A 14,071-nucleotide genomic window follows, 5' to 3' on the forward strand; every position below is an offset into this window, starting at 1 on the left:
GATCCCTGAACTGGGAAGACCCCACATGCCATGGAGAAACTGAGCTGGTGTGACACACTACTGAGCTTGTGCTCTAGAGCCTGGGAACCACAACCACTGAGCTCGTGTGCCACAACTACTGAAGCTTGGTGCCCTACCACCCATGCGCCCCAACAAGAGAAGCCACTGCAAGGAGAAGCCCACACACCGCAACTAGAGAGTAGCCCCCACTCTCCGCAACTAGAGAAAAGCCCACACAGCAACAAAGACCCATCCCAGCCAAAAATAAATAAGTAAATAAAAATTATGTTTTTAAAAGGTACATAATGAAAAATCTCTCAGTCTCCTGGCCCAGAAGCAATGCTACCAGTTTCACGTGTAATCTTTTAGAAATAGTCTCTGCCTAGACAAGCATGCCTGTCCCCAAGGCTCTAGCCTGGTGAATAAGAGTGGACATGAGTTCAAGTCTCTGCAACTCACTAAATAAAAACCTTGGGCACATTACATCTGAGTCCCAGATGTTTCCTCTGGGAAAGAGAGGAAACTATTTGCTAGAGGAAAAAAACTAATAATGGTACCTATACCATGGCATCGTTGAATTAAATCAGATATGTGAAATACTTATTACTTGTTTCTATATACATCCTCCTTTGGCTTTTCCCCAAATGACAGAATCAGGCACTTTCTCCTTCGGTGTGTTTTTTTCATCACACATCACATTTTAATGATAAGTCCATACCTGTTCTTAAAGATTCGCTTCATTGTTTGAAATCATTGACTTACATTCCATTGTATGGATGCCATACTGATAGACATGCAAATAATTTCCCACCTTTTGTTTTTACAAAAAAAAAAATGCTGCCATTATATGTACACCTATGGCTGATTCATGTTGATGTTTGAAAGAAAACAACAAAATTCTGTAAAGCAATTATCCTTCAATTAAAAATTAATAAATTTAAAAAATGCTGCCATGAATATCCTTATGACATTCTATTGAATTCATGCACAAAGCATCCATAGGATAAACTCCTGGAAGTAAAGTGCTGAGCGAAGGATACATGTATTTTAATTCTTTACAGTCATGTAAAGCCCCAAAGGAAGCCATATCAATTTATACTCCTAAGAAAAGTACAGAAAGGACTCCATTTCCCTACGTCTTAACTAACACAGTCTATCGCTATATGTTTTCATCTTTGTAAATATGATTTGTGGAAAATGGTATCTCACAGATTTAATGTGCATTTCTCTTATTATGGGGCTTCCCTGGTGGCTCAGAGGTTAAAGCGTCTGCCTGGAATTTGGGAGACCCGAGTTTGATCCCTGGGTCGGGAAGATCCCCTGGAGAAGGAAATGGCAACCCACTCCAGTACTCTTGCCTGGAGTAAGAGGAGGGAGGAGCCATGGAGGGAGGAGCCTGGTAGGCTACAGTTCATGGGATTGCAAAGAGTCGGACACGACTGAGCGACTTCACTTTCTTTCATTTTCTCTTATTATGGGGTTTCCCAGGTGGCTCAGATGGTAAAGAATCTGCCTGTGATACAGAAGACCCAGGTTTGATCCCTTGATTAGGAAAATACTCTGGAGAAGGGAACCCACTCCAGTGTTCTTGCCTGGGAAATCCCGTGAATAGAGGAGCCTGGCGGGCTTAATAGTCAATGGGGTTGCAAAGAGTCAGACATGACTAAGCAACTAACACTTTCACTTTTTTCCCCTCTTATTATGAGATTGTAAAGGAAACATTGTGTAAGTAAACCTCAGTTCAAATGACCTGCCCAGGACTCCTGAGTGAGGACTCAGAGAATACCAGCGAGGGTACAATTTTAGACTCATAGAAAGTTGCAATGACGGTGCAGAGAGTACTATCATTTCCGGTATCCTTCACCTATTTTCCCCAGATACATTAATTTTTATTGATACGCTGAGGGGTTGGTTCACAGTGACTGAATTTCCAAAATGATATTTAAAAACATGAACTTTTTTTGTTTAGAGTGACAAATGAACATGAGCATCTTTAAGTATAAGTACTCTCTCCTTTTTGTGTGTCTGCTTTTCAGTTACAGAGCAATTACTTAAATGTCATGGTAAAGCAATGTTTACGGGTTAGTCTATTCTTGGGGTTTTACATTATGGCATTTCAGAATTTGCTTCATTTTACCTAAAAGGCAGTAGTAGTGTTAAGTCACTCAGTCTTGTCTGACTGTGACCCTATGGACTGTAGCCCTCCAGGCTTCTCTGTTCATGGAATTTTCCAGGCAAGAATACTAGAGTGGGTTGCTATTTCCTTCTTCAGGGAGTCTTTACAACCCAGGGATCGAACCCGAGTCTCCTGCATTGCAGGCAGATTCTTTACCACCTGAACAACCAAGGAAGCCCATAAATAGAAGGTAGATTTTTATGCTTAAAAAAATGACCTTGTCTGTACTCGTGAAGAGGATGCTCCCTCTCTGATAGCACTAAGCATGTTTCATGCATGTCCGTATGTTGTGAGTTATATCTTACAAGTGGTGAAGGGTTTGTTCTGAACCAATGCACCTCCTTCTCCTGGTCGCTTTCGGACACATGATCAGGAGCACAGCACTGTGGCCACAGGACCTGTATTTGCACAGCTGACCACTTCCTCCTTGAGACATTTTCTTCCCTTGGCTTCCCTGCTGTTCAATCTGTGAATTTGCTCCTAACTCATAAACTCTCTTCCTCTCCTGAGTCCATCTTTCCTCTAACTATAGCTTCTCCACAAGTGATAGCCATTCCCCTGGCTTTAATGACCAGGGCCAGGACTAGGGTGAGGCCATGAAGACACCTTGGTCATAGAAGTTAATGAGACATCTACCCTGGGTTCGTGCAAGTACAGGGTTGGCCCCAGAGTGTCACTATCTCCTTAAGCTTTCCTTTTTGCTCTAGACACCTTGCTTTCCTCACCCTAGTTTCACCTCCTTCAATATCTCTGCCTGCTTCCTAGACCTCCAGATACATACAACCTATTTGTTGTCTCTACTTAGGATAGCTTAAATGCAACTCAAACTTCAAATATTTAAAATAGAACTCTTGCATCACTGCTCACCCCAATGGCCAAACCTGCTCCTTCTACTGGTCTATTCCACTTAATAGCATCACCGTTTATTCAGTTACTACAGGAGTTATCCTCAATTTCTACTTTCATCAAGTCTATCTTCTGTCTCCAAAATACAATACAAATCTGACAACCTCTCACGGTCTTTGCCACTTATGCCTTGGGCCAGGCCTCCATCTCTTATCATCGCCCCAAATCCATCCTCATGGATCCCAGCTTCCACATGTACCCTTCCCCCTTCTTTCCCCCCCTTAGACTCATGACTCTGCAAGGCAGAGCAATCTTCTTTTTTAGGAAGATTTGTTTTTTTCAGTTTTGGCTGTGCTGGGTCTTGCTTGCTGCAGGTGGGCTTTTCTCTAATTGCAGCAAGCAGGGGCTATTCTCTAGTTGCACTGCTCGGGCTTCTCATTGCAGTGGCTTCTCATGTTGCAGAGCATGGGCTCTGGGTGCACGGGCTTCATTACTTGTGGCTCCCAGGCTCTAGAGCTCAGACTCAGTCGTTGAGGCACACGAGCTTATTTGCTCCGCAGCATGTGGGGTCTCCCCATGCCAGGGATTGAACTGGTGTCCCCTGTATTGCAGTGGACCACCAGGGAAGCCCCAGAGCTATTGTTTTACATCCTGGAGTAGATTATGTCATTCTCCTACTTAAAACTCTCCAGTGGCTTCCAAATGAATTTAGCATAAGGGCAGACCATCCCCCGCCCCTTACCATGGTCAACAGACCAGGAGCTAGCAGGTGTAACAATTTGATCCCAGCCTAGCAACCCCACTTCTGCCTCAACCTCATTCACCAGGAATCTGCACTGGCTCCCTTCCGCTTCAGCTGTGTTCCTTTCCCCTGGATTGCTCTTCCCCAGATCTCTGTATAGCCACCTCCCTCTCAACATTCAGGTGTCAGCTCTGGTGTCACTTTCCTGACCACCCCCATCCACTTATCCATCACTCAAAATCCCATCACCCTCTTTTATATCTCCATAGCATTATCACTATCTGAAAGTGTCTTGTTCCCAGTGCAATAGCTGCTCAAAGCTCAGGGGCTTAAAACAAAAATGTACCAGTTCAGCTGGGACAGCTCTTGATTGGGTCTCTCTCTGCTGCAGTTGAACAGCAGCTGAGGCTGGAGTCACCTGGAGGCTTTTCTGGGCTGGATGTGTAGGATTCTTTCCTCCTGTGTCTGGTGCCCTGGTGCTCCTCTGGGTGGTCTCTTTTCCCAGCAGAGAACTGGACTTCCTGCACGGCAGCTCAAGCCTCCAAACGGAAAGAAGTGGAAATGACTGGTCCTCTTATAGACCAGGCCTGAAAGTGGCATGATGTGCTTCTGGGTGTGTGCCAAGTCGCTTTAGTTGTGTCTGACTGTTTGCAACCCCAGGGACTGTAGCCCACCAGGCTCTTCTGTCCATGGAATTCTCCAGGCGAGAATACTGGAGTGGGTGCCATTTCCTTCTACAGGAAATCTTCCTGACCTAGAGACTGAACCCACGTCTCTTATGTCTCCCGCGTTGGCAGGCGGGTTCTTTACCATTAATGCCACCTGGGAAGCTCTGCCATATTCAAATGGTCATAGAGCAGTCCCCCAGGTTCAAGGGGACTGAGGAATAAATTCTACCTCTTATAGGGGAAGTAACATATATGTAAAAAGAGGCAAGGAATTGATGGGGGCCTTCTTTGGCAATAAACTATCACATTCATTTATTTATCTGTTATTTATCTATCAACTCCCGTTAGGTTATAAACTCCACAAGACAACAGGGACCTTGTTTTATTTTATGGCTCTATTAGCACCTAGAACAATGTTTGGCACACAGTAGGTGTTCAATAAATCAAGTTTGTGGACTAGACTAAACTTATCCAGATTGGTTTTGCCTGGTTTGCTGATGCTAAGCAAGCTGATGCCTTACCAGATAAGAGAAATGCTACATTTATGAAGTATTTCATTTCCTCTGCAAACAAGAAAAACTTGCCCTGAACACAAAATCTAGAAATAGATTTGGCATGTTTTCTAAATGGAAAATATTTCTTGTATCACCAGAAATTATTTTCCCACAGTTTGTGCTACATCAAAATATTGAAGTCAACTGAAAATACCTCATTCTTTAATCTTGGTGTGGACTAGATTTTTTTTTTTTTTTTTTGTAGCAAAGGAAGTATAAAAATCTCCTGATGGTTTAACTCTCCCAGTTCTGAAAATGTCATTACGAGTTAAGATAGATCGAAAAAAAAAAAAAGGCTACGGAGAAATGTCTTTAAAAGTTTGGTCATCAAAATGTATAGGTTTTGGTTATAAGACTAGCACTTGTTCACTTAAGTAATTATATATGACCAAGGGCAAAAAAAATCCCTCAAATTTTCCCCACTGCTAGCTTTTACTGGTGAGTTCTATAAAATAATACCATGTTTAAACCTTTTTGTAAATCCCTTGTAAATGAGTAAGTGAGAATGTATTCATCTGAAGGATTTTAGGGACTGTTGAAGTGAAAAAAGAGGGATTTAATCTTTTAAATTACACTTGCAAATGACCACTGATGAAATTTTTCCCAATCTTTGTTTTGTCTTCAGTTTTCCCAGATTTGCTCAAAGCTATCCCAGTCAGTATTCACGTCAATGTCATTCTCTTCTCCACAATCCTTATCGTTTTAACCCTGGTGGGGACAGCCTTCTTCATGTACAATGCTTTTGGCAAGCCCTTTGAAACTCTGCATGGTCCACTGGGGTTGTATCTCTTGAGCTTCATTTCAGGTGAGTACAAAATTCTACCTCTGAAGACAAATATGCTTGTCAGTGTACAAAAGATACACCTACCCACATGTAAAACGACAGTACATATATGTGGATGTTCACTGTGGCGGTATTTATGAAAGCAAAAGACGGAGAAACGTATAATTATCCAACAAGAGGGGAGCCAACAAATTCCTGACGGTAGTCTATCCAACTAGCTGGCATTAAATTGTTTTGAAGAAGATGTAATCGAAAGAACAAATGCTCATATCAAAAAGTGGAAAAGCTGTATATAAGATTTTATAAAGATAAACTTAATTTGATTTCCTATATAAATATAGGGAATGTATACATATATATAGACTCTCCATATATATAGCCCCGCCCCCCACATATGTGTATGTATATATATATAGAGAGAGAGAGACAGTCTATTCTGTTGGTGGTAATCTCTGAGCAGTAAAATTATGAGTGGTTTTCATTTTTCTCATACTTTTTAATTTCCAAATGTTTGGTAATATGCATGTATCTATTCATAATCAGAAAAATAAATACAAGGCATCAAAAAAGGGTAAAGAGCCAGTGTACCCCCACACATGAGTGGCCATATTCAGGCCTACAGGGACTTTGTGTAGCCTACGGAGGTGTATCTGAACAAATAAAACTCTAAACCCAGAAATTAGTTCATCAATAAACATCCTACTCAATAACCAAGGCTGATGGGAAACAATATAAAACCCAGTTCATGGCACAGGATGTTTCCAATATATTTACAAGGAAGAGGAAGATAAAGATGAGAAAATCAAAGGAGTCTAGCTCATATGCACCGCTGTTCTATGGGAGGTCTCTGATTTCACTCCACTCCAAACTCGCAGAGACTCAGTGTTTGTCCTGTCCCCAGGAAGCGAGTAATTTTATTAGTGATTTCACAGAGAGACAAGACAGAATACAGCTCACACTAGCAAACGCTGTATTGAAGATCCATATTAGACTCTTTCCTTCTCCTCTGCAGCTTTCCCTTTGGCTGCCAGCTCCCCATCCCAGCCTCCAGCCCCCAGGCCCCTTCTCTCTCTTGACACCACTCCCTTCTCCTTGCACAATTCAACTCTGTTCACCAACTTGCACAGCTCCTTCTCTATCAAACAAACCCGTGCAGTTAACAGATGCTCACTCATCTTAGAAAGCAGTATACCAGCCTCTCTCCATGATAACCTGAGCACAGTTTGTTACTGCCCTGGGCTCTTGGGCTTCTTAATCAATGGAGATTGCTCAGAGGCCAGAGGAGGCATCCAGGCAAGGCTTTATGGGGACTTGTGCTGAAGCATGAGGGAGTAAAGAAAAGTAACAGGTGTCCTTGCTTGCTCCCTGAGTTTACGGGGAGCTGGTTTCTTAAATGGGATGAGGTTTGCGGGGGGAGGCAGATCTGTGGGTCAGGCTGGAGAGGTGGCCTAAGTGCTCTTCCCACCTCCTCAGGGTGCTGTGTGCAGGGGTCAAGAGGAGTACCCTGCTTTTGTTCCCTGAAACTCAGAAGTGGCAGCTGAGCGTTGGCCTTTTTTGTATTTTACTGTTCATAATTTGCCCCAACTGCCCATGCATGCACTGATTTTTAGTTCCTTAGAGTTTCTTCACATCCTGTCTCTCAAAGAGATATTTGTCCAGGTGTTAACACTCTAGTAAAATGTCCTAGGTCTCAGCCTGTCTCAACTTCTTGGGGTCTTACCCCCTTTCAACATGCATGCGTGTATGTTGCTCAGTCAAGAACACTAGAGTGGGTTGCCAGGGGAATCTTCCCAATGCAGGGATCGAACTCAGGTCCCTTGCACCACAGGCATTCTTTACCACTGAGCCATCTGGGAAGCCCTTTACCCCCTCTACATCTTGCTAATCAAATTATTTACCCAACTGAAGTAGTTCTCTCTCTAGTGAGGGTTCTGCTAAGATAGTTTCCATAGTTTTCACAAGTAAACAATACAGTTTCAATCGTGCAGCAATGATTACCCTATGACAGCAGTGTCTAAGTCCTTCCCATCTTTGGTACTCTCACAAAAGCCTCCAGCATGGGGCTCTGCACACAGCAAACAATTCAGTACATATTCACTGACTTGGCAAAAGCAAGTCCAGAAAGAGATGTGAAGCTGGGCACGTAAACAGCACAGGTCAGAGAAATCAGAACTCGAATGGGACAGAATTAGCAGAGGAGGCCCATAGAGGTGGTGGGACAGGCTCCAGAGAGATAGGATAGAACAGTTTAAAGGGAGGCTAAGGCCTTTGCAATCAGGGCTGAGGAGCAAGAACACAGGTACAAGGTGCAGACAGACAGACAAAGACAGTGATTCAATCCCAAGGGAAGGCCAGGCTAAAAGTGGGTATTGGGGTTACTTCACTCCCACCCCACACAGCAAACCAAACTGGCAGATCTGGATGGTGTGCTATTTTAGTGGAACTCCTTGCATCAGCCAAGGGCCAACTAGACCACAGGATACATACTAACTTATCAGAGGGAACATAATGTTCTGCAGTGGTTCTTCAAGTGGAGGCCTCAGACCAGTACCATCTGCATCACCTGGGAACTTGATAGAAAAGCAAATTCTCTGACTTCACCCTAGACTTCCTGAATCAGACACTCTGGAGTGGAGCCCAGCAATCTGTGTTTTAGCAAGCCCTCCAGGTGACTCACAGCTTCCCAGGTGGCACAGTGGTAAAGAATCTGCCCGCCACTGCAGGAGACTCAAAAGACTGGGTTTGATCCCTGAGTCGGGAAGATCCCCTGGATGTAGAGATGGCAACCTGCGCCAGTATTCTTGCCATGGACAGAGGAGCCTGGTGGGCCACAGTCCATGGAGTCCCAAAGAGTTGGACGTGACTGAGCATGCACACCAGATGACTCTGCTGAAAGCTCAGGTTTGAGAACCAGGGCTATAGGGAGTTGATTATGCAGACATTGGAGGACTGAAAAAAAGGAGACCCAGAGGTAAGTCAGAGATGGCAATGTCAGATAGCAGTGGCCATCCCTACGGCTTAGAGAACCCAGGGAAGAGTTTAGGGTTACCAGAACCTTGAGGCTGGAGGAGAGGCACAAGGGCACTGGGTCTCAGCCCTCTGAGGAGGTGGCACTGTCCCTTGAGGAGATGTCACTCTCACGCGACACCAGAGGGCAGCTCTGGGAGTGTGGCAAGAGCTTGGGAACTCCCCAGTTGCTGCCTGGCACAGTGCTAGCCCACGACAAGACCAGCCAGACCTCTCTTCCCTGCCTGCTCCTCTCCCTGTGGGCAGAACAGGAGGCAGCCAACAAGGCAGAGTCCGAGTGTGGGGAGTCTGGACCCAGCATCACAGGGTAGAGGAAAGAAGAGTTGGTCTGACGCCGAGACACAGCAGCTTATTAAGTGGCACAGCTATCTCACACTCCGGCTTCTGAATGAAAACTGAGAACAGCCCATTTGGAAGACAAATTATTTGACAGTTCTAATGGACGACCGAACTAACGGTATTTGAAAAGCAGGATGACTCAGAAGGATGCAGAATTTAATCCAAGTCCCAGTTCTTATCTCAGCTTTTGGCCGAGTCCAATCCAAAGAAAGCCTGAGCCCAGAAATATATGCGGGAACACAGGCCCTGTGCTTATACTGTATTGGATTTATCCTTGAACTTATTGCAAAAGCAGGTGCTCAATGAAGTTTTGTGGATGAGAGAAAGAAGAGGGGGAGAAAGGAATGAACCAGCTACAGACTGGCCTCTGGCAGAGGATAAACGCCCTATGTTGCCAGATTATCTGCTTTCTTAAAGTCCCAAATTCTTGTTTTTCAATGGGATTTATCTATTTATTTACATTTTGGCCCAACCATTAGCATGTGGGATCTTAGTTCCCAGAAGAGGGATCAAAGCCATGCCCCCTGCATTGGAAATGCAGTCTTATTAATCATTGGACTACCAGGGAAGTCCCCAATTTCTTATTTTGAAATGCCAAAATTTTCAACAATTTTTAAAATACTGTGCATGACAACAAAACATGTGTGACAGTCAGATGCACTGACACTTTGTGACCTCTAGAGGTAACAGGCCATTCTTGAATCACAGACTAACTACTCCATTCTGTTTGGTCTACCTATAGTACCCGGAAGTCCCTGGAGGTTTGGAAAAGTTTCTCTAAAGCTATAACAGTCACAGCGACTCCCAGGTTTAACCCCTACTTGTGGAAAGATGGGGATTTCACAGCCCTTAATCACAGACACTCAGAATGTGAGCCACTGGAACATACACTCAGAGGCTGGAGCTTGTACTGGGGGAGGAGTCCCTTAGTGCCCTAGGGTGCAGGGGTTGGGGTGGGGCGGTAGGGGTCACACGTCACTAGAGACTCCTCCCCCGGGGCAGCTCCCTTCTGCTGAGTGGCCTCCCCTGTTTCTCTGCCCAGGTGGCCTCCCTCACAGCCAGCAGAGAAAAGCTCCTTCCTCCCTTTTTTTCTTCTCCTCTAGCTCACCCTGGCTTCCCCAGGATCCCCCCTTCCCTGTGCTATGTCATGCCAGGGCTATTTCTTCAGCTGTCCACCTCCCTGCTGGGTGAGAACCCCAGACTTGGCATCCTGAGGTGTGAAGACAGGAGAAGGAGAGGGAAAAGAGCTCTTTCTGCTTGTCTGTCTGGGACCTTGCACGCTGCCCGGAGTAACAATGCTGTGAGCATCTCCTAGTGTGTCCTGATGTGCTGCATGCCAGACCCTCTGGGGAGAGAAGGAAAGGGAGCCAAGCTCTGGATGAGGCCAACAATGGTGCAGTCACCACAGCTTGCTTGTCTTTAGGGTCCAGAATCCTGGTGCCATCCTGGACCAGAAGTGCCTCCCACTTCTCATGGCCTCCAGTCCAGCTCACGATCCTCAGTCTCCTATTATCATTCTCTCATGAAACCACCCAAGTCAGTTAATTTGGTTTTTCTCATCTTGTCAATTATAGCCTAGATCTGAGATATAACACTAGATTTCTTAGTGGTCTCCCACGGTGCATTTTGGGGCTTCCCAGGAAGGGCCAGTGGTAAAGAACCAACCTGCCAATGCAGGAGATGGAAGAGACACAGGTTAGATCCCTGGGTTGGGAAGATTCCCTGGAGGAGGGCATGGCAACCCACTCCAGTATGTTTGCCTGGAGACTCTTATGGACAGAAGAGCTTGGCAGGCTACAGGCCATAGGGTCACAAAGGGCTGGACATGACTGAAGCAATTTAACACACATGCATAGTGCATTTTGGACAGTGATTCTCTTCTGGGACGGTGTATTAGAATCACCAGAAGAAAGTTCTAAATATACTGGGACTTCCCTGGTGGTCCAGTGGTTAAGACTCCACCTTCCAATAATGGGGATGCAGGTTCAATCACTGGTTGGCGACTAAGAACGCACATGCCTCAGGGCTAACAAGAGAAGCCCATATCCTGCAACTACAGAACCTGTGCACCCATGCTCTGCAACAAGAGGAGCCCATGCATGGCAATGAGAAGCCCTTTCACCACAACTAGAGAAAGTCTGCATGCCACAATGAAGACTCAGAGCAGCCAAAAAAAAAGTTCTAAATATAAGGATGCTGGATCCAACACCACACTAATTAAATTGGAATCTCTGGTGATGGAGGCTGGGCACTGGTCTTTTTAAAGGTTCCTAAAGCAGAAACATTACTTTACAATAAAGGTCCATCTAGCCAAAGCTATGGTTTTTCCGGTAGTCATGTATGGATGTGAGAATTGGACTATAAAGAAAGCTGAGCACTGAAGAATTGACGGTTTTGAACTGTGGTGTTGGCGAAGACTCTTGAGAGTCCCCTGGCCTGCAAGGAGATTAAACCAGTCAATCGTAGAAGAAATCAGTCCTGAATACTGTGATGCTGAAGCTGAAACTCCAATACTTTGGCCACCTGATGCAAAGAACTAATTCATTGGAAAAGACCCTGATGCTGGGAAAGATTGAGGGCAGGAGGAGAAGGGGACGACAGAAGATGAGATGGTTGGATGGCATTACTGACTCGATGGACATGAGCTTGAGTGGACAGGGAAGCCTGGCGTACTGCAGTCCATGGGGTTGCAAAGAGTTGGACATGACTGAATGACTGAACTGAACTGAACAGGGGATTCTAATGTGTGACCAGTGTAAGAACCACTGATACAGGTGCCTATGTTTCATTTATTCAACAAACCCTGACTGGTAGCCGCCATGAACCAGCCATTATGAGTGGGTGCTGGTGTTACCACAATTCACAGGCATACTGTCCTGCCCTCGTGGAGCCAACCATCTAGTGGGAGGTTCAACAGAAGTGTACACAGGGAATTAAAGGTCACAATAATCACAAAAACGGTGATAAACAGACTGCCATGATGGAGAATGAAGGGGAGGGGAGATCAAGTCTTAATACGGTGGTTGGTGAAGGCTTCTCCAGGTAGCTGAGTTCTAAAGATACAAAGCTGAGAACCCTCAGAGAATTTCCCAAGGAGAGGAGAAAACACACAAGAGGAGATGCTAGGGAAAGAGGCCAACTTGCTGTAGGCACTGAAAGAAAGCCCATGCGACTAGAGGGTAGGCAGTGAGGGGAAAATGGCCAAAAAAAAGAAAGAAAGAAAGAAAGAAATTAGAGAGATCAGCTAACATCAGTTAATGTCAGACCTCAAAAGCCACTGTAAGTCTTTTAGAATTGATTCTAATTGCACAGAGAAGCTTTTTTGAAAGGCCTTAAGAAGCTGTCTGATAGCTGATTTACCTTTTAAGAAATGTCTGGTGAAAGAGTAGGCTATTGCATCGGAGATAGAGAGAGATGAATGGATTCTAAAAACATTTTGAAAGTAGATCCAAAATGTTTTGCAGGCAGCTTAAGCAATTAGTAGACAGTGGTGGCATTAACCAAGATGAATAAGTTGGGGGTGGAACAGGCTTAGAGTTCAGGGCAAAAAAGTGGTGGGGAGAGGAGCTTAGCATTAGAAATCAAGAATTCTATTTAGGGCCCATCAAGTTTGAGATCTTATGAGATGTTCAAGAGGACATGTCGAGTAGATAGTCAGGTATATGAGTCTGGAACTTAGAGAAGAGGTCTAGACAAAAAACATAAATTTAGGAGTTGTCAGGATATACATATTATTCAAAGCAATGAAAATGGATGAGATCATCTAGAAAGAGAATGTAGATACAGAAAAATTGGCCTAGGGCCAATCCCATCAGTTGGTTCTGGGGTTGAGAAGGAGGAGGAGCTAGGAAAGGATACTGACCAGGCCTCTCTGGAGATGAAGAAGGAAAATCAGGAGATGTGGTATCCTGGAGGCTACAAGATGGGAAAGTTTCAAGTGTACAGGTCAACAACAGAAAACCAACTCATAGTTACCAAAGGGGGAAGGTGTAGGGGGAGGGATAAATTAGGAGTGGCGATTAATAGATACTAACTATATATAAAATAAATAAACTATATTTAATAAATATAATACTATATATATATATATAACCATATATAAAATAGATAAACAGCAAGGTCCTGCTGTATAGTACACGGAACTATAGTCAAAATCCTGTAATAAATCATAATGGAGAAGAATATGAAAAAGACTATATACAAATATATATACGTAACTGAATTACTTTGCTGTACACTAGGAACTAGCACTGGTTCAGACAGTAAAGAATCGGCCTGCAGTGTGGGAGACCTGGGTTTGACCCTTGGGTTAGGAAGATTCCCTGGAGGAGAACGTGGCAACCCACTCCGGTATTCTTGCCTGGAGAATCCCCATGGACAAAGGAGCCTGGCGGGCTACAGTCCATGGGTCACAAAGAGTTGGACACAACTGAGTGACTAAGCACAGACAGGAACTAACACAACATTGTAAATCAACTATACTTTAATTAAAAGTTAAAAAAAAAAAAAAAAAAAACCAGTACAGGTCACCAGTGAGCTTTGTGAAAAGGAGGCCACCCACAAGAGTCAATGAGAGGGAGGCGAGTGTGGCCAGGGAAGGCAGAATGGGGAAAACAAGGTGAAAAAAACCTTCCTTCAAGGTTCATAATATAGTAGGAGAGAGATAAATGTACTCAAATAAAGGAGATAGAGAAATAGAGGGAACCCAAACAGAAGGAGTGGAGCATGGAAGCAACTAGACCCGTAGCTTCACACCGGAGAACTGACTATATAAGTGTATGCCTTTTCTACATTCCATTCAAGAAATTTCCCAATTGATGATAGAGAGTCTAACTCCCATGTGCATGTAAGAAAGCAGGTTACATGGAAGACTTGCCAAGGACCCATGGTAGAATATTCTAGGCAGTTCAGTGAATATTCTCTGAGGATGCTATA

General features: G+C 44.4%; 1 protein-coding gene across 1 annotated transcript in view; it reads left to right on the top strand.

Moving 5' to 3' along the window:
- Positions 1-14,071, top strand: part of CLRN1 (clarin 1) — a 46,985-nt gene that overhangs the window by 20,975 nt on the left and 11,939 nt on the right. The window contains exon 2 of the mRNA XM_019967939.2: positions 5,612-5,791. Within this exon, the coding sequence (XP_019823498.1) occupies positions 5,612-5,791 (180 nt within the window). The remainder of the gene's footprint in view (positions 1-5,611; positions 5,792-14,071) is intronic.

Source organism: Bos indicus, chromosome 1 (genome assembly GCF_029378745.1).
Source record: "Bos indicus isolate NIAB-ARS_2022 breed Sahiwal x Tharparkar chromosome 1, NIAB-ARS_B.indTharparkar_mat_pri_1.0, whole genome shotgun sequence".
NCBI lineage: Eukaryota > Metazoa > Chordata > Mammalia > Artiodactyla > Bovidae > Bos > Bos indicus.